The 24,003-nt window shown below is 38.8% G+C and overlaps 1 protein-coding gene across 20 annotated transcripts in view; it reads right to left on the reverse strand.

Moving 5' to 3' along the window:
• Window positions 1-24,003, reverse strand: part of MYO3A (myosin IIIA) — a 219,313-nt gene that overhangs the window by 28,053 nt on the left and 167,257 nt on the right. For 13 of the 20 annotated variants that reach the window (XM_070600901.1, XM_070600899.1, XM_008529160.2 and 10 more), the window contains 8 exons: window positions 21,876-21,955; window positions 21,340-21,417; window positions 18,583-18,788; window positions 12,309-12,420; window positions 9,789-9,951; window positions 8,094-8,214; window positions 2,963-3,866; window positions 1,257-1,401 (listed from right to left, as the gene is read on the reverse strand). In XM_070600901.1, the coding sequence (XP_070457002.1) occupies window positions 1,257-1,401; window positions 2,963-3,866; window positions 8,094-8,214; window positions 9,789-9,951; window positions 12,309-12,420; window positions 18,583-18,788; window positions 21,340-21,417; window positions 21,876-21,955 (1,809 nt within the window). The remainder of the gene's footprint in view (window positions 1-1,256; window positions 1,402-2,962; window positions 3,867-8,093; window positions 8,215-9,788; window positions 9,952-12,308; window positions 12,421-18,582; window positions 18,789-21,339; window positions 21,418-21,875; window positions 21,956-24,003) is intronic. The other 7 variants (XR_011534969.1, XR_011534970.1, XM_070600908.1 and 4 more) reach the window with 1 other exon arrangement.

Consider the following 24,003-nt stretch of genomic DNA (forward strand, 5'->3'; position numbering starts at 1 on the left):
GGTGGCACTCAAACTAACGGGCCTCCGGGCTCTGACTTGTTAAGCTGCTTCTTCACAGCAAGCGGTTCTGGGCCAGGGCCTGAGCACAGCAGAGGGTGGAAAGGACCAAAGAGCCACTTCGTGGGCAGTGATTTTTTTTTTTTAAAGCTTCACCACAATTCTTGACTTGAAAACAATGTGGCAGGATAATTGATTGAAATATTAAGATATTTTCCCTTCTTCCCATATCAGGCAAGTAGCCAGGCTCCTTTTAGTATTTTTCTGCCTAAGGCATTTTGTAGAAGCTGCCGAAGTTAGCACCTCTTCCTGTCTTTGGTAAGAGCCAAACTTATTGCAGAGATGGTCCCAGGGGTCCTGGAGGGGGTGGCGAGAGAGTGGAGGGCCTCTGAGAAAGCGAGGGAAAATAAATATTCTCCCAGACAGAAGTCAGCAGGGCCGTCAGTGGTCACCCCTGGGGAAAGTGATAAGGCTGCAGAGAGGATGGCTACCTGGAGCATGTGTGGACCAGGTGAGACTCCCGACTCACCAGTTTCTGGGTGCCTCCTGCAGATATGGGGGCAGCAGAGCCTCCTGACTTGAAAGGATCATGATGCCAGCCAGGTAATGGATGTCCCAACAGTAACTGTATGGGCAAATGACTAGTGACCACAGGCTCTACCTGATCCTTTGGTGGGTGTATAAGGACCTAGGGCCTTTGCACAGCCCTGGGGAAGGGGAGGCCCAATAATTACTGAGACTGAATTCCCCACCAGCTCCGTGGAATTGGGGCAGAGTGTGATTTAGGTTGATTAGAAGAAAATCTAATAAGGATATTTCCTGTGCATCTGGGTTGGTACATCTGAAAGGAGACTGGCACTTTCCACACTCTTCTCAAGGTGGCAGACATTGACAAAAGGAATAGGTACACTTCACTTGTCTGCTCCCTCTTATCAAACCTGTACACTGTCTTACCAACCCCAACACCATCCCTTCCTATTCCCTTCCGGTGTCATACGCCAAGTTCTAGTTAAAGGATATATTGGGGAAAAAAGAAAAGAGGGGGAGCATGAACTCAGAGAAGGTATGAAGTATGTGGAACATTCTGGAAAAATGTGTATCTGCTTATAAGAAATGAAATGAAATGAAAGTTTTCCCCAAGACAGTTAGAATATAGTCACTATTGCCATAGAATAAAGGTGGGGAACTAATAAACAAATAAAGTAAAGTATCAGGCATTCCCTTTCCTGTTAGGAAGTTCTAACTCTACTGATTTTTACCTGAGAGGCACTGCTGAGAAGAAACTCGTCTATTAAGTGGCTTATGAGGATAGAAACCCAGATAAAGAGGCTTCAGTTGCTGGGACAAAATCATTTCATTCAGTTTTTTCTGCAGAATGAAATACTCTTCAGATAACTTTGATATCTAAAAAGAAGTTCATGTGTCAGATTAAATCAAGGAAAAGACTTCAGAGAGCTCCACAGGTGCACTGGGTCTGAGGAATTCCTGGTCACTGTCCCTTGGACTCTCATGTACTGGACCCGGCTCTGTCCCCACCACTCGGCTGCCTGTCTGCTTCTGTCCTGAGGAACCCCTCTGCCGACTTCCAGTAACCTCCCTCCGTTCCTTTCCAGTCTTCGTAGCCTCACTTCAGGGCTGCTGTCTCCTGCTTCCTCTCGTCCCAGCCGGCCCCTGCGCCTGTCTCGTCTGTTAACATGGCTGTCCCGCTAGGCTGTATGTGGGCTCCTGCTCCTCTGCCTCCAGCTCTGCCCCCTCGAGCCCTGAATCCACTCCCATGGAGTTATTAGCTGGCTCCGGTAGGTGACTTGGTAATTCTACATCTCCTCAATGTCCCGGTTGCATAGCTGGTCAGGGTTCCAGTCCCTGATTTGGTCTTAAGGTGAGCAAATTTACACACCAAGGAAAGGAACAACTGTATGTATATTAAACTCACTATTTTCATGTGCTTAAAAAAAAATAGAACAGGAAGGGGCTAGATAAATGAATAAATGGCAGATCTGCTAACATCTAGAAGTTGGAGATATTTGGGTCATACTTCTAACTCTCAGGGGGTGTCCCAGGGCACTTACTGAGCTTTCTCATGGGCTCAGGGACTCAGGAGTATCAGATGATCCTTCTTTCAACTAACCCATTATGATACGGGTTAGTTCTTCTATTATGTTATATACTATCGTGTATAGTATACAACCTGGTAGTCCATATTAATTTATAATATGTATTTTATAGGTCATCTAGTTAGAATTCTTCACTTTACACAGGAGAAAATAAAGGTGATGACACAAAGTGATCTTAAGGTCAAACACCTAGAGCACAAGAACTGAAATCAGCATTTGTAGGAGCTGCTCCCTGTGACCTCTCCACAGTGTTGATTTATCAGAGTTCCACGTACACCGATGAGAAGCCCTAAAGCTGACCACTCTCTTCTAGAAAGAGCTGAAACACACCTACTAATGGCACGAGATAGTATCCAAGAGGGCCTTTTCTTTGTGGTCCCTCATTGTCATGATGTAACATGAAGACTTTCATCTTCATTGCATGTATGCTTCAGTATGGCTACACATCTAATTTGGATACCTAATTATATGTTCTCAAAATCTGGGGCAGAGAAAGAAAAGACTTTAGTGGATTTAGAAAATCTTTTTTTTTTTTTTTAGGTATAATGAAAGGCCGCAGATACATGGAAATTTGCATTGTCAAATGCCAGCATTTTAGCAAGCTGTGTAAACCAAGGACTAGTCTCCTTACTACACAAGATTTTGGTCATATTTTGTACTATTTTTATCACAGCAAATTGTTTTTAAAACGTATGGATATTTAAATAGCAGAACCCTTGAGAAATTTTATTTAAAAGGTTTGCATTGTCATAAAAACAGATGAAATATATATCAGTCATCAATTATTTAATTCAGTTATTGTGTAGTTCCCAGAGATTTTTGGTACTAAATAAATTTGTTTATTTACATACCTGTTTTGAAAAAATTGCCAAATCACATGCTCCTTTTTCTGAAATTGCTTTTGAATCCCTGTTATCCGTTGTCTTGATATTACAGGGTTCTTCATGCTTTGGGGAATAGGAATACAAATTGTGAGTATTTCTTGCTACTTCTGTTGGTGTTGCCACCATCTGCTGGTTTTCAAAAGAAGCCATGCTGTCTTTCCTTAATTGCTGCCTTCTCTTGTAACCGCGGTACTTGCTCTGGATGAACACTGCTGCTCTATCTTCCTCCTGAACTTCCATCGTTGCTTCCACTTGCTTCTCATGGACGGCGCCATGCCGCAGATGGCTCCTCTGCTGGCTGCATACTGGTGCATTCTGGGTGACCACAGATGTCTTCTTTTCTTTTTCCCCGCTACTTGCATTTTCATGAACTGACCTTTGGCTAAGACTAGGTCCCAAAGTTTTTTTAAAAGAAGGCTGTTGAGTCTCATTCTCAGCTAACCGAAGTCCTGAGTAGCTTGACCTTTCTGATATGGTCTTCCTTTCTAGATATGCTGCTTTTGAGTCTTCAAAATCCCTTTCCTCAGTATAACTGTGACAGTAAGTCTGGATCACAGCATCCTGCTTCTCCACTGTCCTTACCTTACTGTTCTCTTCCAGGTCTTTGATATACTTCTGTTGGGGGCTTACTTCTCCCTGAGGGCCCTCTACCAGATACAATTCTTGCTTAGCCTCTCCCCCACAGATGTTACTCATTTTTTTCTGAGTTTGATATCCTCTGTTGTTACTTTTGACAGTATTCACGGCTTCCTCCTCAGTTTTGAAAGTGGAAGTCTTCACTACAGATGTACCCCCTTGATTGTTTGGAGCAGGAATGACTGTTTCATTGGTAGATACTGCATTTTCTGCCTGTTTCTTCACAAAAGATTCCCTGTGTAAAACATAATGCATCTGAATATACGATACCAAACTTGAGCTTATTACCTCTTTTGGCAATAGCTACATGCTACATAATGGTGGGAGAAAAGCAAAAGGGACAAAAAAGCTCAAAACAAAAACTTACTGGGGGCCAGCCCAGCGGCACAGCGGTCAAGTTCGCATGTTCCACTTTGGCGGCCTAGAGTTTGCCAGTTCAGATCCTGGGCATGGACCTACGCACTACTTGTCAAGCCATGCTGTGGTAGGTGTCCCATGTGTAAAGTAGAGGAAGATGGGCACAGATGTTAGCTCAGGGCCAGTCTTCTCAGCAAAAAGAGGAGGATTGGCAGTGAATGTTAGCTCAGGGCTAATCTTCCACAAAAAACAAAACAAAACAAAACTTATCAAGTCACATTAATCAAGTGTTTCCCAAAATGGTCTCCAGACAACTGTGATGGCTACCCAAATAACGAGAAAACCAGTTTCAACTTAGAGTGAGAAATATCCTAGCATATTTTCACTTAGTGAGGTGTCAAAATTCTAGGAATTTAATCACTTCAAATATATCCTTTTCAAAACAAGGTACCTATAGTGAGGGGATGTTGTGGAAAATACATCCAGATGTGAAACCAGGAAGCAGGGTGTGCTCACCAGGCGGACGTGCTGTACTTTAATAAGCGCTAAGTCTACTGATCACAGGAAGTATCTTACAAAATTAACGGAAAAGCAGCGTCCCTGCTCAGTTCATGATTATACAATATGCTGGCAGGATGTCACAGTTGTTACTTTACCAATATCCTTAATCCAAAATGATTGCCCCTCAACTTGAAGATAAGATTTTCTTTACACCTCTTTTTTTTAGCCACACTGCTTTTTTTTTTTTTTGTAATGGCAAAACTCTCCCAAGAGCGACAAGGCCATGGCCATGAAAGGGTGTTAAGGCAGAGTCAAAAAGTCATAACTTCACACTCTGACAGGCTACTGTGGAGGCTTTTGCCAAAACCTTTTCATTTTGGCCCAGCAAAGCCATGGTAGAGTTTTGGTCTTACACCATCTGTTTGTAAAGAAGGACTTCTTTTTTTTTTGAGCCAAACTTGGAAAAAGCTACTGGGACTCCATTTTCCTAATTCCATTGGCCAGTTTGTAGGCCTATTATGGCATCCTCAGACTTACACAGGAGGCATGACAGAAGCCCTGTCATTCTGCCAGGGATGGGAAAAGTAGGTAGGGAACCAAGAACCCCATAATTTCGAGGAGTGGCTTTGCTAGTATTTTAAATAACTCTATCATACCCCCAAAGAATGCTAATATTAGTCAAAATACAATTAATGAGAGAAGACAAGCAAACTCAAATAAGAGCTACAGTAATCAAAAGAGTATGGTATTTAGCATAAAAACAGACACATAGATCAATGGAACAGAATAGAGAGCCCATAAATAAACACATGCATTTACGGTCAGTTCATTTACAACAAAGAAGCCAAGAATACACAATGGGGATAGGACAGTGTCTTCAATAAATGGTGCTGGGAAAACGGACAACCACATGCAAAGGAATGAAACTGGACTCCTATCTTACACCATACACTAAAATCAAATCAAAATGGATTAAAGACTTGAATCTAAGATTGGAAACCATAAAACTTCTAGAAGAAGACATAGGTAGTAAGTTCCTTGACATCAGTCTTAGTGGTGACTTTTTGGATCTCACACCAAAGACAAAGGCAACGAGAGCAAAAACAAACAATAAACCACATCAAATGAAAAAGCTTCTGCATAGCAAAGGAAACCATCAACAAAATGAAAAGGCTACCTATGGAATGAGAGAAAATGTTTGCAAATCATATTTCTGATAAGGGGTTAATCTCCAAATTACATAAAGAACTCATACAATTCAACAGCAAAATGACAAATAACCCAATTTAAAAATGGGCAGAGGATCTGAACAGATTTTTCAGAGAAGACATACATATGGCCAACAGGTATATGAAAAAGTGCTCAGCATCACTAAACATCAGGGAAATGCAAATCAAAACCACAACGAGATATCATCTCATACTGTTAGAATGGTTATCATCAAAAAGACAAGAAATAGGGGCTGGCTAGGTGGCGTAGGGGTTAAGTTTGCGCTCTCCGCCTTGGTGGCCCCAGATTCGCCGGTTAGGATCCCAGGGGTGGACCTATGCACCAGTTACCAAGCCATGCTGTGGCAGGCGTCCCAGATATAAAATAGAGGAGGATGGGCACAGATGTTAGCTCAAGGCCAATCTTCCTCCAAAAAAAAAAAAAAAAAAGATAAGAAATAACAAGCGTTGGCGAGGATGTGGAGAAAAGGGAACCTGTGTGCACTGTTGGTGGGAATGTAAACTGAAGCAGCCACTATGGAAAACAGTATGGAAGTTCCTCAAAAAAATTAAAAAGAGAACTACCACATGATCCAGCAATTCCACTTCTGGGTGTATATCCAAAGGAAACAAAACCATTATCTTGAAGAGATATCTGCATTATTATTGTGAATAATAGATGTTCATCGCAGTATTATTCACAATAGCCAAGGTATGGACATAACCTAAGTGTCTATCAATGGATGAATGGATAAAGAAGATATGGTGTATGTATACAATGGAGTATTAATCAGCCACAAGAAAGAAGGAAATCCTGCCATTGGTGACAACATGGATGGATCTTGAGGGAATTATGCTAAGTGAAATAAACCAAACAAAGACAAACACTGTATGGTATCACTTATATGTGGAATCTGAAAAAAGAAAAAGTCAAACTTATAGAAACAGAGAGTAGAAAAGTGATTGCCAGGGGTGGGGACCTGGAGAAATAGGGAGAGGTAGGGAAAAGGGTACAAACTTTCAGTTATGAGTAAGACCTGAGGATCTAATGTATAACATGATAACTACAGTTGATAACACTGCATGATATGATTGAATTTTGCTAAGAGAATAGATCTTAAATGTTCTCACCAAAAAAAAAAAGATAACTATGTGAGGTGATGGATATGCTAATTAAATAGGTGGGGGGAAGCCTTTCACAAGGTATATGTATATCAAATCATCATGTTGTACACTTTAAATATTTTACAATTTTATATGTCAATTATACCTCAATAAAGCTGAAATTTAAAAAAAGATGAATAAATTCTGGGGATCTAATATACAGCATGGTGAGTATAGTTAACAGTTCTGTATTACATATTTGAAAGTTGCTAAGAGAGCAGATCTTAAATGTTCTCATCACACTCACACACACAATATTTTAATTATTGAGGTGATGGAAATGTTAACTAACCTTGTTGTGGTGATCATTTCACAATATATACAGGTGTCAAATCACCATGTTGCACCCTTAAACTTAAACAACGTAATATATCAGTTAAATATCAATAAATTTGGGGAAAGAAGACAAGAGGCCTGGAGTTGGGGCTGGAATGATCCTCATCTCCCCGGAAAACCACTTATTCATCTTTCGATCAATTCAAGTTTTACCATTTAGGCAAAATCTAGATATCTTTCCCCTCCCCCAGTCTCTACCACCCAAGGCAGAGTTCTCCTCCACGGCCCCACTGCAGCCTTTGCATATTTTTACAGCAGAGTTAACTCACCTTGCTAGAACATGTATTTATTAGTCATATTTCTTTCCAATGACTTTGTGAGCAATTTGAGAATAAGGATTTTGTCTCATTTATCTATTGTGTCCCTACTACTTAGCACAAAGCCTACTGTATAAATGAATTCAGGTGGATCTGCTAAAACGCACTTAGAAATATAGGTATGGAGCCTCAGGAGAAGATAGGACAAAGGTGCTATCCTTTGAAGGATAGATTATGATTTAGGAGCCAATGGCATATAGATTATGAAGGCCATGGGAATGAATAAGAGAGCCCAGGGACATTATTTAGATGTGGAGGAGGATTTAAATACGGGGAGAGGAGGAGGGGGAGAGGAGGAGGAATTAGCAAAGGACACTCAAAATTAGGAGCAGAAATGTACAGAGCAGTCTGGCAGAAGCCCGGGCAGAAAAAACTTTGAGAAGGAAAGTATGGTCATCAGGCCAACGAACTCCCAAAGAGTATAAAGAAAACGGAAGTGGTCACTGAGTGTTGACTGACATCTAAGGCGTCAGTATTAGGAACCTGGTTAGGTACGAGGAAGACTGAACTTTATTTTGTGATTTTACAGATTTGAAAAATCTATAATGCAAAGTGGTATAAGAATGAACATCATTATACCTTTTATTTTCGAAGTTTTTCTTGTAGTCAAATTCCTGATCATGAGTCTGAATGGTTGTTACTGCTGTGTTTTTTGTGTTAACGATTTTTCTTTGTTTCCTGACTAGATGTCCTCTTGCAGCTGAAAAATACAAGGCCCAGGGTAGTGTTAATCGTGATAAATAAAAGAGCATTACTTTAATGAGTAAAAACAAATGGTTTTTTGGCTATCAATGTCAAAGAGGAAAATGAAATGAAAGACTCAAAATAGAACAAGTTCATAGAAAACATTGTTCATTAACAAAACTCTTCCAGATGACAAGCTATAGCAAGAAAATAATTCAAGTACTTTTCATGTCAAGGAGAGAACTAAGATGGAACTAAAATGATACAGATGAGCTAAGCTGATGAAAAAGACAAAATGTTCTCATTTGCTTAAAATCTGCTAATAATTATTTTCCTCTTATTTTTGCCATATTCAGCCATTCATGAGAGAAAGCCCCCATTTTCTAAGTATATGTTTTGGACTTCTTGGCCAATTATCCTTGGAGCCAGATATATTTCAGAATTCAGATTTAAACTATTTTTGTTTTAGAAAGGTATTTCAGAGCAAATAATGTCCATTCTATAACATTCTCCACATCAGGGGAGCATTGGATAATCAAACACATGAATATTTCTGAGAAAAACACAATATTTTTACTAAGTGGGATGAATAAAAGACTATAAATATTCGGTCGTGTTTTACTGCCAAATGAGTTATGAGAAACTTTTTTGTCAGCATTTTATGAATTTTGGAATTGTGGGTAAAGAATTAGATCCCGAATTATAGGGTTCGTATTTTGATGTTGCCATGAGAAGCTAAGGGCTTAAAATTCCGAAAGAGATGATGAGGCATTATGAATCACAGAATTGGGACTGGAACATGAATCTCTTGAATATTAGTCAGCTGCCCCTCACGTCAGTGTTCTTCAGAACGCAGGCTGCAAATCAAGAGTGGATCATAAAACTGATTTAGTGGGCCAAATCTAGCATCTAAAATGAAATGGAATAAGCCAGAACAGAAACTATCAGAGTGCTTTGCTTGTAGTTATGTGTGTCTATCAGGTTACAGAGCAAACACATTTTTTGACTATGGAAGTCCAGTCAAAAAATTTTGAAAGATACTGTACCAAGACAAGCTAGGTTCTAAATTTAGTTTCTTACAGAAAAATGGAAAGCAAAGGTCTATTAATACATTTTAATAAAAATTTGTGAAATGAAGAATGGTTATAAATATTATTTCCCTACAGTTAACAGAACGAAATGGATGCCCTTTTACAAAATGAGATTTAATTAAGTTGTCAAAAATTATGGCAAGTGTAACCTTTGGAATAAAGTAGGAAAAGTCTTACTGTTGAGTGGGTTATAATAATACAATTCTTAAGATTTATAATTAATTCAATCACTGTTGATAATAGGTCAATTGTGTTTCATTAATACTTGGCAGAAAATTTTAAAATTAAATTATTTTACTTAAAACATTTATTCAGATATTAAAAATGTCAATCACTAAAACAATCAGATTTCGATTTAGTACAGAGAGAGTATCAGGCAAACAGAGTCTGGCATTAAACACAAAAGCTACATAAAAATTGGAGATTTGCATATAAGATTTGATATTATGCTCACGTCTAAACATAACATGTTTTGTTACATGCGGAGATGATCTTATACCTGACTGTATAATTATGGCACTCTCTTTCCTCTTCTCCTGTAGTTTTTTGTACCTTCTTGAACCCAAGAATCCTCTGACACAGGCTTGAATCAAAATAAGCTTGTCAACGGCTTCCTTTCGCATTAAATTCAACTGTTCCACATGATAATATTTAAGGAACACCTTAAAAGAATTAAATAAATTCTTATTTAATAAATAAGAAACAAAAATAAAAAGAAATAAAGAAAAAATAAAACTATGCACACAGATGTGATAAAGTCATGTCCTATGCTTTGAAAAAAAGATTACATTCTAAATCTTTTCAGATCTTGGAAATCATTATCGTTTGCTTCTTTGGCCTGGATGTTGCTATATCATTATAGACTTTTATGCTTGAAGAAAGCCTCTCTTTGAGAAGGAATACAGTTCAGCAATCATCCTGTTTATTTACAACAGGTCACTAGGTTTTGTTGGTTGGGCCAATAAGAACAGAGGATGTTGAGCTCTTTTATCAAAGTTTTATCATATACTCTGAGCAACGCTAATTTTTATGCTGTTTTTTTGTTTTTTTGTTTTTTTAAAGACAATTGCATTTCTCCAATTTAAAAATCTTACAAATCCATTTGTAAGATAGAGGACAATTACAGTAGTTCATTCATCAAATGTTTACTGAGGCCTATTGTATGTATTTATCTGCTGGGGATACAAAGGTGAAGGAGGCAGGGGCCCTGTCCCTCAGGGGCTCACAGTGTTGTCAGCGGAGGGAATAAGGCAGAGAGGGCCCCAGGCAGAACTAACAACTTTCTCACTAGACGCAGCGTTCACCCTGGAGAAAGGAGGGCTGACTTTCAATCATTCTAAAATCAAGATGAATCGGAGCAATGGAGGAACCTGAAGGCCTGGAGATGTTCTCATCTAAGAGTTTTCAACCTCCCTCAGGAAATAAGAAGGTTTTTTTTTTCTTTTAATGGCTAAATTTACTAATGAAAATCACCTCAAAAAGAGTTGATTGACTCCACTAAGAAAGTCACTTAAATTCAAATTCAAATTCAAACAGCTGAGTCGTGAGACCTGGTAACTCTGACTATAGAACTCTGTCAGCGCTCCGTTACTTGAAAGCTTGGCACCATAGGCAAACAGTTTCGCATTAGGGGTTTTGATTGAATTTAGTTTTAATTTCTGTAAGACTCTAGATGTTAATATATTTAGTCCATTCTACTGTTGACAATTCATTTAAAATTCAATCTGTTTAAAAAGGTCATAATTTTTTTTTTGCACAGCACTAGAAATGTTCCTATATTGAATACTTTTATCCATTTTAATGAGTTGGAAAGGGTGAAGTGGAAAAATACAAATAGCTTTAAAATGCTACTTAAATATCATGCAGAACTGGACCTGAAAAGGGCCTTTTTACAAGTAAAAACTCCATTTGAAGTCAGGCATGTGTTTCAGACCATAAATCATGAGATTTCAGCCTGATGAAATTCACCTTTGTGAGCGTCTAAAAGAAAATGGTGTGAATAGAATACACACCTTCTTAATGCTCAGAATTTCCCCTTACTAGGTACTAAAGCAAATACAGATTACTGAATATGTAGGACACTCAGTCTAAGATAAACATTAAAAAAAATTCCTTAAATTGTTAGAGAACTAACTTCTCACCTGAACATTATGAAAATTCTCTCCCACACCTCCCACCCTCAAGACACAACCAATACAATTTCTTTGCAAATGTGTAAATTTGATTTAGTCTATGTCTATGGCATGGCTGATCTAAGTTATCCTTGAGTGGTCGACCTATGAGTACTTCTTTGTCTTAGCTTGGGTGATATCTCCATCCTCCCGCAGTGATACATTTGGGTGCCCCTAAGACCCGGTACCCTGTTTATCTCCTCACCCCAGCTCTGAGGATCTCTGAGAAGCCCTATGCATCCTTTCTCCAAGCAGCCACCTGTCTTACTTCCATATTCAAAATTAGTTATGAGTTTTTACTTGATTCTCTGGGATTAAATAAGCTAAGTTCTCATAGGCTCTCAAATCTAATACATAAACACACCAATATCCAAACACATATAATGAGTCTAGTAACAATGGTGAACATCTCACTCTGGATAAATTTCAAGTTTACAATAGAAGCAAATTCAAGAATTAGGAAAAAAGAAAAACAGAAATCTACTGAGATTATTATGATTCTCTGCAGCTTTTTGACTACATTTGGCAGTGATAAGACAGAGAAAATATATCAGTCTGTGTTCAGTACTATGTGAAGTGAAGTATACTCATTATAAATTTCACCCTTTTTTGGATAAATCTTCAAGATCAATTTTTCTTGAATTTCTCAAAAGAAACTTTTATGAGAGCAGTTTCATTTTGCAAAAGAAGGAAACCTTTAAGAATTTATCAACTTACTTCCCTTATTTTAAGCTAAAGAGTCTATAACATAAAAAGCCACAATATTTTCAATCATTGTAAAATGTTATAATTCTCAGTAAATATCACAGTTACTAGTATTTTTCTTGAAAATTACGTGAAAACATTACTTTGGTTTTTCCAAGAGCCCAGTTATCCAGACCAGCTTTTTCCAAAATGGTGGCACAGGTGTCAGGGCTCACGGGGGGCTCTTCACTCCACTTGTAGCAGAGAACATGGTACCTTCAAATAGGAGAAAGGGCTGGTTAGCATTTCACAAAGGTCCAAGGTCTCGGTAGCCCAGCAGACACTTGATGGCTCTATGCAGGAGACGGAGGAGACTCCCCAGACGTAACCAGGGGAGCCTTTAGATATTGTCAGAACACCTCTGGAGTAGACTGACTCCAGATGATGCAAATTTGGACCAGTCTATTCATGCAAATTTGAGCATCGTTTTTTTCACCTTAGTGATTGCTTTTCAACACTTAACACTGAAATTCCCCACCAAAACTCTATCACTCAAAAAAAAAAAAAAAATTAGCTGGGTATTTTTAAGAAGAAATCTTCCTCTGGGCACCAAAAACAGCAGGACTGCAGTGGCAGGAAGCAGAGGGAAAGCTTTATTCTTTTCTTTTCACCTTCACAAAAACATCGGAAGCTGATCTTAAAACTGGATGAAGGAGTTTAATTCCACACAACCTTCCTACCACTGTACACACGCCTTCCATCATTGTTTTTCCTTGAGTTACACTATGTCTCTGGCTGGAGTTTTCCTCTATTGGTTCAATAACATCAGTAATTGAGCGGAAGAAGTGAGTAAGCGTCAATGCAGGAGAGAAGTGGAAGAGCCACAAGTTTTTCAGGTGACCACAAAGTCTAATGGGGGAAAGGGGTGAATTAAAGGAAGAATTTCTTGGTGCAAGATTAACCCTTAGTGAGCTCCCTGACTCTCCCACTCTTGTTCTTCTGCTGCACATGCTCTGCAAACATGCAAACCTGGACCATGCAATCATGTTTCTCTGCTCTCCTCTCAGAGTTTGCAGCACTGCCAGAGAAAAATCACCATTAATCCACAGTGTGCTCCCTATGTGGTTTCCTCGATTCAGCTGGGCCCACAGGGATGCTCAGAATCCTGGTTGGTGTCCATGGCCACTTTCCTCACTCGATTCTCCAAACAGTTATTTAGTCTCTCCTGCCCTCTTTGAGTCTCCCACTTGCCCCTGTCCCCTGCACCACTCTCAGTAGATAAGCTTGTCTTCTGTTTTACTAGAGGCCACCAGACACGAGCTCCACGGACTTCTTCCCCAGCTGCAAATTCATTTGCGCACTATCTCCTCCTTCAGAGGAGGAGCTATCCATTCTCCATCTGCCTGTGTTCTACGTGCCATCTCCTCCTCCTCTTCTATTCTGTATATTTTCAACCCCATTTCTCTCTTCTGGCTCCTTTCCTTTAGTACAAAACAAATACCTTAAGTCTCTCTCATCTGAAATGATTCTATATCTCCCACTGGCTTTATAGATAAGTGGAAAGATTGTTTAAAATAACCATCTCCATTTCTCTACTTTCCATCACTCCTCAGCTCCCGGAATCTTATTTAATCACAAGGTAATAAAGACTCGTACTCAATCACATGTGACCTTTTAGTGACGAAATCTAAAGGCTTGTCTTCCATCCTAATCGTAAGCGTTCTTTCTGCAACATTTGATATGGTTGACCACTTTCTTTGTCTTGAGAGAGTCTCCCCAAGGTTTCCATCACAGCCGGTCCCCCTGCTGCTCCTCCTCCCTCTCAGTCTCTCTGACATGCCCCAGATTTAGACTTGCTGCTTAAATGCTAGTGTTCTACAATGTTCCATTCTTTCTATGCTCTCTCCACAGGTGTCTCGTCTGCCTGCACAGCTTCCCTGTATGTGAAGATTCCTAAACGTGCATCTTCAGCCCTGTTTACACAAACTCTAAACACATTACTTCTGACTGCCCACTCTACCTCCCCACCTGGTTATCGTACAGACACTCCAAACTCAGCAAAATTCATCACCTTTTCTTTCCTCTGCTAGTTTCTATCTCTGTGAATGATGTCACTACTGTTTTAAACGGTACTAAAGCTAGAAATCTGTGTGTCATCCTAGATTCTTCCCTGTTCTTCACTCTGTGCATCCAACAAACTTAAAAATCTCTCTAGAAGCCATTTCTTTCTCTCTATTCCTACTGCCATTACCTTAAACCTACTTCTCATCACTTCTTATCTTGCCTTCTGTAATTGCCTCCCAAATGGTTAAGTCCATCTTCACTCCCTCCTCCCATTCCCTAGCCAACTTCCACAGCTTTGTCTGAACTATTTTAATAAAATGAAAAGCTGATTATGTCCTTTCCTGACTTGACAGTCTCCGAGCATTTCCCAAGTTCCAAGCTGGGATGGCACAAACGGGTGCTTTCAAAGGCTGGGCAGGTAATGAAAAAATGTGAGCCAGGAAGCAGTAGAAATGTAGGAAATGGGAAGAGCACACCTGCCGACAAGCAGTCATTTAACATTTGTTGCCACATATGATGTAGTCTGAAAGCATCCTCCTGCCATACATCCCTGCCTGCCTTTCCAGCCTTACTCTTTGCTATTTTCCACCAACATCTTGAGCTCCAGCAATGAAAGTTATTTAAAATTATGCCAAAGGGCCATGTGTGTTTGTGCCTCTATGCCTTTCTATGTGTTATTCCCTATGCCCACATGTCCTTCCATCTTCACTCCTTGTTCCCCTAAGGAAGACATACTCTTGCAATATTCTAGAAACGCTCTTCAACATATCTTTGATGAACAGATATGGGGTAAACTGATGAAATATGAGCGGGGAAAGCCAGAGAGCTGTTCCTACAAAACTGCATCCAGTGCTTTGGTTAGCCTCCATAAAGAAGTATTCTAGAAAACCATGGAATTAAATGTGGATAAAGCTGTCATAAAGGGTCGAGGAGAATAAGAATTAAGAAATATTCAGCTCTTTGATTGTTTCACAAGTATCTCTAACTTCTTGCTTTACTTCAAGAAATATTCACTACAAATCATAAATAAGGGATTATGGATAGCTTATGGAAGAAAGTCAATAAAGTCTGATTAGTGGACTTTAAAGGAAAAAATTAAGCTTATCTCAAAAGATTGAAAAGTAAACATCTGTTCATGTTCTTAGTTAAAATACAATATTTATAGTATGCATTTATGTGTTATTTTTATGCTTCTCTGCTTTATCTGAATTTTGACTATAACTAAGAAGTCTTCCCCTTTCCTCCCCCCCTCCACCATCTCTACTTCACGTTCTCAGAGTACCCTGTGCATATTTTTATTAAGAATATCCACTATTCTTTCATTCATTTTCGAATATTTATGGAGCACCTACCATATGCCAGGCACGCTTCTAAGTGCTGGGACCCGGCAGTGAACACAGCAGACCAACACCCTGCCCTGGGAGTTTCCACCACATTGTACGATAATGTAGATCATTAGATCCGATTCCCTCAACCAACCTGTGAGTTTCTTAACATCAGAGGCTCTTTTATTAATCCCTGGATTAATCTTTTGTTCAAAGACTGGGACATAGTGGGTGCTCAATTAAATGTTTGTTGAATGACTAATAAAGCACCTCTGGGACTTGCTGTGGAAATAAATATCTAGGTAGACCAGATGCGCTTATGGATGAAAGCCCCAGACCCATGCTTTGTTGTGCCCCTTGTTTTGAAGCCAACATACTGACTTCGGCTTTGTTTTTTATGAGTTAGCTGCATGGTTTACCTTGTGGGATTTGAGACCACAGCACTGTAGGGGTCTGCAAGTAATTTGGGGACCTTGGGGCTGAGGAAAAAATAATAATGAAAATAATTATAGTTAATATGTATGGATGACATTTGGTTCTATCAACAGACTTCATATATATTATTTCATTTAGTGCTCATAACCACAAATGAAGTAGATACTATTATCATCATTCCTATTTGCAGATGAGAGAGACTGAAGCTCGAAGCTTCTAGAACTCAAGTTACTTTGAACAAGGTCACATTTAGTAAGTGGCAGAACTGGGATTCAAACCTGGGTTTTCTGACTTCAAAGCATGTATGCGTCCGTGCTCCACTATCCTGCTGCCTTCCATCAGTTCTGGCTGCATCAGAGCTCTGGTGGCAAAACTGAGCATAGGTGCCTGGCAGGAAAATGGGGCTAACTCCATGGCTTCTTAGGGTAAGGGTTCATTTGAAGCAACTACAGTCCAAACCCAGCGTCTTGTGCAAAGTCAGTTTACATTGTCTATCTTCCCTTAAGATTATTTCTTTGTCACAAAACAGAGGAGCTTATCTACAACAGAACAAAGTGTCTGATGAATTTTGCATCATACAAGGCGGGTCAGTCAGAGGCTAAGGCAGGACTGAGGAGGGTTAGTCAGTGCTATTTACACCTCCACAGGCCCTCCGCAAATTGCTCAGCCTTCCTCAGAGTCTACGCCAATTTGGATGACAGCTTTCAAATTTGTGACAGAGAAAAGGTTTATTTTATTTATAGCCTTTTATTTCTAGAACTTCCTGTATTCAGAACAGCTATTCACATGTTCTCCGTATATTCAGCTTTTTCCCCTCCTCATTTATCATGCAGTAATTTGCTGTTTTGTAATAGCACAGGACGTGGAGATACATTTAAGAATTTCTTCTCACTTCTGACCTTCTAAATAAGCTCCTTTGAACTACGATATCATCAAGAAAATAGATTTGGTTCTCCTTATGATACATATTGATAAACATGGATAATTTTGAAACTGTTAGTCTGGCTTTTAAATCTCTCTCTTCATAATTTTATCCAGACCAGTTTCCCCATCTGATCCCATCTTATCTTCTGTCACCTCTGTCACTTCACTAAGGCCCACTCTGCCGATCCAGTCTAACCCAAGTCCCTCTGGCTTTTGGTACACCATGTACAGAACGGAGAATTTACCTGTTGGTCTATAAGAAATTCCAATATTTTTAATTTCTTAGTTTTGGATATAAAGTTGGGTCTGCTCGGTGAGAAGTGAAGCCAGTGATTTGATGCTGGCCGTACTTCTGACCTCTGAAATTTGAAGCTTTAAAGCCTGTCTTAAGCTACTATAAAGGATTTGCCAATATGAGTGTCACCAGATTTATGCAATTTTGCTCTCCATCATGAAAAAGTGGTAAGGTCTTTTTTATTTCAAGGTGCTCCAAATAAATACCTTTCTTTTCTTTCCTAGGTCTCTAAATAAAAAAAAGAAATCAAGAACTACCACAAATTGATGAAAAAATGAAAATTTGCAAAAAGAATTAGAATTCTTGTTTCATTCAGTGAGGGTCCTGGTTACCTCAGGTAAAAGAATACTTGACACAGACAAGACGGTGTTTTATTATTTGGGGGAGAGCGTTAGAAATTACAGTTCATTGTGCAATCATAAAGCTTTGTTTTGTTCTTAACACTAATTCATACATTCTGAAAAAGGTCAGAGAATGTTATATATGGAGAATTCCTCAAATGCTAGGTTTCAGCTGAAAATTGTAATGGACTTCACTTCTGAAAATTGAAATTTCAGGTTTAATGGCTAATGGAAATCATAGAATTGATAAAATATCAGAAACGTGCACTTAAAATATTAAAAATAGAAAATGCTGAAGTTCTATATCACCACTAATGTATGATTTAATATGTAGCTTGATTCATTTTACATTAATCTCAGATATTAAAAAGGACTCCTTAGACCTAACTGAGTCTCTATGTCTTCTAAATCACTTTTAGAGACAGAATCTCATTTGGTCCTTACAACAATTCTATCGGGTAGTCACAGCACACTCATTAGATGAGGAAACGAGGTTCAGGCTAGGCCCGGGTTTCTCAACCTTGGCCCTGTGAACACTTTAGGCTGGATAGTTATAGGTTGTGGGGTGGCTGGTCCTGCACATTTTAGGATATTTAGCAGGATCCCTGGTCTCTACCCACTAGAGGCCAGCAGCAACTCCGCATCCCACCAGTTGTGACAACCAAAAATGTCTTCAGACATTAAGAAACGTCCTTTGAGGGGCAAAATGTCCCCTCATTGAGAATCACTGGTATAGGCCCCTGGTCACATAGCTAGTGGCAAAGCTGGAATGAAAACCAAATCCTTCAGCTCCTCAGCACAGAAGCTCAGGCCTCTGATGATGCTGCCTATGACCTGTACCTTGTGCTACCATATAGGATCTCCCAGCTGACAACAGAACTTCCAGCCACAGGTAATAGTTACCTTCTCTTGCAATACAGAATCATCTGCGTGAACAAAATGCCTCCCTCCTAGGACACCCAAGTAATTCTCTCTCCTATTTTGTTTCCTATAATTCTTCTGACACATTTTTATACAAACTGCACATGGAAACTTAAAAAAGAAATCTACATACCGCTTTATAAAGTTAGCAAAAAGTATCCGATGTGAGTATCCTAGCCTTCGAATTCTTGCTGTTTCCAGAATTCCCGTGTAGCGAAGCTGTAGCAGAACTTTGTCTTTGTCATATTTTCTCGCCTGACGTTCATTATTTGGTTTGATGCAACGGACGAAATGAGGTTGGCCCACCACCATTTTAGACAGCAAATCCATCAGAGAATACTATAACATGAACAAAAAGAAATTTCCCAGGGTAGCAGACAAAAACCTAACTAGCAGGTCTTTCTTTTTATCATGAGAAAAAAATCTGAAAGCTGAATGTTACAAATGCTCGCACTAATTCACAGAAGAGAAATCTGTATTAACGAAAGTTTTATTTATAGTATATTTTTTAAAATGCAGGTTTACTCACAAAAATGTAAATGCAATAACTAAGAACTTAGCTACTAAAAGCCTGCCTATAAACTTTTAAGGCAACTTTAATTAATAGATAAAATTATTTTTTATACAGTTTGTTTGTAAGTAATGATATTCTTTCAGGGAAACTTTCTGAACTGCATTATTTAGGCACACAATCTGCTTTCCTGCTTACACTGCTAATATCCTTGCCTAACTCTTTCTTTAGAGAAAGTATGTAAGTAAACACTTTAATCCCTATCAGAATCATCTCCTAGTTTAACATAAGGACTGAGAAGTTAATGAAGTTTAATATATAGGACACGGTTATAAAAATAAACAAATCCATTTAAGTACTCTAATCTGCTCTCGTTTGATAATTTTCTTATTTTGGAAGTTTTTTAATTGCACAGATATGAAAACTGCATTCTGCAGCAATACCTTACTAAAACAGCCGCCAATTACTGGTCAACTAAGTGCAACATATTTGGATAATCATGGTTCAATTAAAAGTGCAACCCCAGAAAACTAGTATGTCAAAGACCAGGATTACAAATTACTGGCAAGGAAAAAAATGTATGGCCATAGATAGCTGTTGACGGCTGGATCTCTTTTAGTGTTGGAAATATAAAAGCTGACATTACAAAGCCAGTGCAAACCGACCAGTGGAACTGGGCAACTGACAAAGCACGGGATATGCATGGCTTCCCCTTGGGCACCCACACTCCGATGTGATCTTCTTCAAACAGCTGGGTCTGCCACCTTGGAGCCCTTTATCATTACGTTTATCGGTGAGTCATCATTCCTTTCGTCATGCAAACACCTGCCAAGCACTGGAGATACAAAGGTGATCTGCGTGCCTGGTGACATTCTGAGTAAGAGCTGACTGTAATTTATGCACTGGTTTTTCTCAGGGACCAAGACAGAGTTCATGCGTACTATGTTCATTCTTCTCTGCAGAATGAAAAATGACTTTTAAAATATATTATATACTACACATGGAATTATCTTCTATCGCCTTCACTTCAGCCTGAGGAGTAAAATGATTTTATGAACTAATGATTTAAAGATATACACGGTGTTTGATGTCAACAACAGTGGTAGGATGGTGGTCTTGGATAACTCAGTTAAAAAAGAACACGATGTGGCCGTAAGTACTCTCGGTGATTCAACTGTGGTGCGGTCCTGATGTGAGCTGAATGCACCAGCAGCGAACGTGAGATATGAAGCATATAAATGTACTAGGTGCTACTCAAAGATGAGTAAGCACATACTGGCTCTTATGACTTAGGACTTGAAAAATATTTACTAAAACTATCCAGCTATTTTTAAAAGTATTTTTTGATTCTGTTAGGGAACTGGATTTATTCACTAAACACTTACAGTAAATTTAACCCAAACCCCCCTCCCCCATTAAATTAGTCATGCTTCATTTAATGAAGGGGATGTATTCTGAGAAATTCGTCCTTAGGCAATTTCGCTGTTGCGTGAACATCATAGAGTATACTTACACAAACCCAGATGGTATAGCCTACTACACGCCTAGGCTATAAGGTATTCATCTTATGGGACCACCGTCATATATGCAGTTCATTGTTGATCGAAATATCATTATGCAGCATGTGACTGTATAACTATTAATAATTTCCAAGTTTTAGGTGATATTTTCTTCATTTTCATTGGCTGGTTAATAAAATTTTATCAAAAGAGACAAACAGAACTGGAACCAATATAGAGGGCAAGGTTACCTAGAGTTCTCCAGAACACAGAGAAAATAAAGTGCTTCTTTTCTTTCCTTTCCCCCATAGTGTCCAAGGAAGAAAGGTCACCTTGATGCTACGCTAAGGACACAGTGACTCACTTCCTTGGCATGTTACTGTGCTTCTCTAGTGTCCCTTCTCCTTGCCCCGCTCCTACACCAGTTCTATTTTTCTTTTGAGGTTTGTCAGCTCCTCTATGTGCAGGGAGATATGGAATGGAGATGAATGCTCAACCCTGCCCCATCTGTCTATCGTAAAATCACTCAGGAGTGGGAAGAAGAACTGACCGGTATCATAGCATCAAATTAAAAATCCTTTTAAGTTTTATTCTAGTGGGACTGTGTTTGGTTCTATGGGCAAATTTTAATCAAGCTGTAGAACTCCACTATGATCAACCTGCTATATGATAATTTTACAGATAAAATATCAAAGCACACCAAGCCACAGAGTTTCAACTGTATATTCTAATATGTCATATATCTAACGAACAGAAAATGAAACACAATAAAAATCCTCTTTTGCTAATAGCACTCTGACATTTGTTACTAGCTTTAAATCTGTAACTTTCATTTAGAATAACAACCCTAAGCGCAACAAATCATAATTTAATATCTTACTCTAAAATATGATGCTACTGTTTGTGTTTTCATGTTGGTCGTCTCTCTGGCACGACGTGTGGCTTCTCCAATTTCACCCTAAGAAGACCAAGGGAAACAGAGATGTTTCAGTGCTTATGGTACTTTATGATCTACAGGGAGCACGTGGTTATCATAGCCCAGGCTTTCATACACACAAAAGAACAAAATGTCATTGATAGTTCTACTTTAAGGTAATTGTTTTGCTAGTCTCATTGGAATTGGAATTGGTCTGGCATAGCATGTGATTATCTTTGAATTAGCTAATACATTTTAGTTGGTCTTAGTGTAATACTAACACGAGCTATAAATGATGAGTTAGGAATATATCAGAAATGCATGATTATTCTACTGACTAGCAGTAATATGAACATAATATAAATATCTGCTCAAGCAGAAAAAAAAGATCAGAGGGAGAAAAACTAAGGAAAAGGCTATTTATTTTTAGGAGCACAAAACACTGCCATTGTAAAGGTTAGGTTCTTAGAACCGCTGCCACGAACAGTGCACTTTCTTACCTTTGTCAGGTCGGTTCTTTTTTCTGAAGTCCTCATTTGATAATTTGTTATATTTTGAGTTTTTAAACGTGGCAGGTTACCTATGGGAATGTAGATAAAATTAATTTACCTTTTAGAATCATTTATAGCTAGAAGATATACCCCATTTACTTAAATGTTAAAATAAACATTGTTGACCCCACAATATTCAGACTCACATGCTTAGTTAACTATTTATTGAGAAACTCAGGGATAAAATAATACGTGAAAATGTGTAACAAATTTTAAATTCAGAAAAACTCCACGTTGGAGAAGAGAAAAGGTAGGGTAAATGTTGGATTTCCTTTTAATTGCTACAAGATATAGGGTGACTATGATAAAGGGAGCAATTTGCTGCTTTTTTGTGTTTGTTAAACTGCATACGAGATTTTCTTTAAGGCAAAAGTAAGCTTTACAATGGGCCTTAAAAATCATGCAGATCATTAATTCACATGAAGAGGTTATAAGCAAACCAAGTATGGTTGAGAGGATGGACATTTTCAACCTAACACTCAGAAACAGTGCCTGGTGCTAGGGCTACACAAAAGTACACAACCCAATGCTGTGAAAAAATTATGATGTAGTGAAAAGATTATGGCCTTGGAAGCCAGGAAGACCTGGGTTTGAATACCAGCTGTAATACTTAAATTGTTTTGCCCATGGATCATTTACTTAGTCTCTGAGTTGCAGTCTGAATCTATAAAATGGGGATCATGATGCCTACCTCACAGAATTTTGATACGTGATAATACGTCTGGCACATGGTGGGTGCCTGGAAACATTAGTTCACTTTCACTGGTCTCCCATCTCCCCCAAGCACAATAAACTAACCAACCCACAATCCAAGAGTTCATCATCCTAATGGTAATGTTCAAAATGTCTCCAGAATTCAGTATCACTTCAGGAAGATCATTCTTCTTCACTCTCACTCTTTTAGATGACAAATAGAGGCCAATCCCACACATTCTTTGTGGCTGCAAAGACTGGCTCTGAGATGGTGGTACAGGAATGAAGCCTGCCTGGGATGTAGCTGGCAATGCCTCTGCTCTGCTCACATCCCTCTTCCCTCGTTCCCCCAGGAAAAATGCTGAGAGGGGCGTGTGGGACGACTTCGTGCTGGGCTGAGACGGCACACGACACTCTTCAGTCTTCAAGCCTGAAACTTACTGAAGACCGCAGAGTGGACAGAGAGAGTAACCGGTGATCTTCAGAGGAGCAGCTCCGGGAATCTCACTTATTGTTCTCTCTCTTTTTTAAGGATTACCAGGGAAAGATTTGGAAAAAAATTACCACAGACTTGGAAGTTTCTTGGAAGCATGATGAATCTACAAAGTTCACATTAATTAGGATAGACTGAGTACTTAATAGATACCATTAACTTAACATTAGCCAAGTAAGAAGCAAAATTTTAAGTCTATCTGGAAACTTAAAAAAGTAGAGGAAATTCAGTAAAGGATTAATAATTTCACTTTAACAAAATTTATACATTAGTTATCAAATTATTTAACAAAATAAACAAAAGCCTTTTAAAAATTCATCTCTGCATATCAACAAGAAGTAAAATGAGCACAGATCTTAATTTCAGAAAATATATCTAGTTTGCTTTTATAGTTGGCCTGATGAAGAAACCTGTCATAAACCAAACTAGAGATGTGAGCTGCAGGGATTTGTGGTGGCTTTTCCCCTAATAATGGCTAAACTACATTTCATAGTTGAAGCCAAACACGGAGAAGGCCAGGGTTATTTTAGCATCTTGGAGACAGCATAATATAGAATTGAAGAACCTGAACTTTCAAGACTACTTCTAAGACTTTCCCATTAGGAAAGATGCCCAACATTTCCAAGCCTCAACATCTCATCTGTAAAAGTAGTACCTCCTTATAATGTTGTTATTAGGAGTAAATGAAACTACTTAGCACAGTGGCTAGCACACTGCAATTTCTAAACAAAGCTATCTATTATTATTATTATTATATGTTTGCATATCTAAGTGAATATAAAGCCCAAATGCCTTTGATAGCTTTGAAGTTCTCAGGTACTGAAACACCTTTGACTATGAAGTGCTTCTCTTCTCCCCAGCCAACTAGACACTGTTCTGCTGACAGTCAGG

This window comes from Equus przewalskii, chromosome 30, assembly GCF_037783145.1.
Source record: "Equus przewalskii isolate Varuska chromosome 30, EquPr2, whole genome shotgun sequence".
In the NCBI taxonomy this organism is placed as follows: domain Eukaryota; kingdom Metazoa; phylum Chordata; class Mammalia; order Perissodactyla; family Equidae; genus Equus; species Equus przewalskii.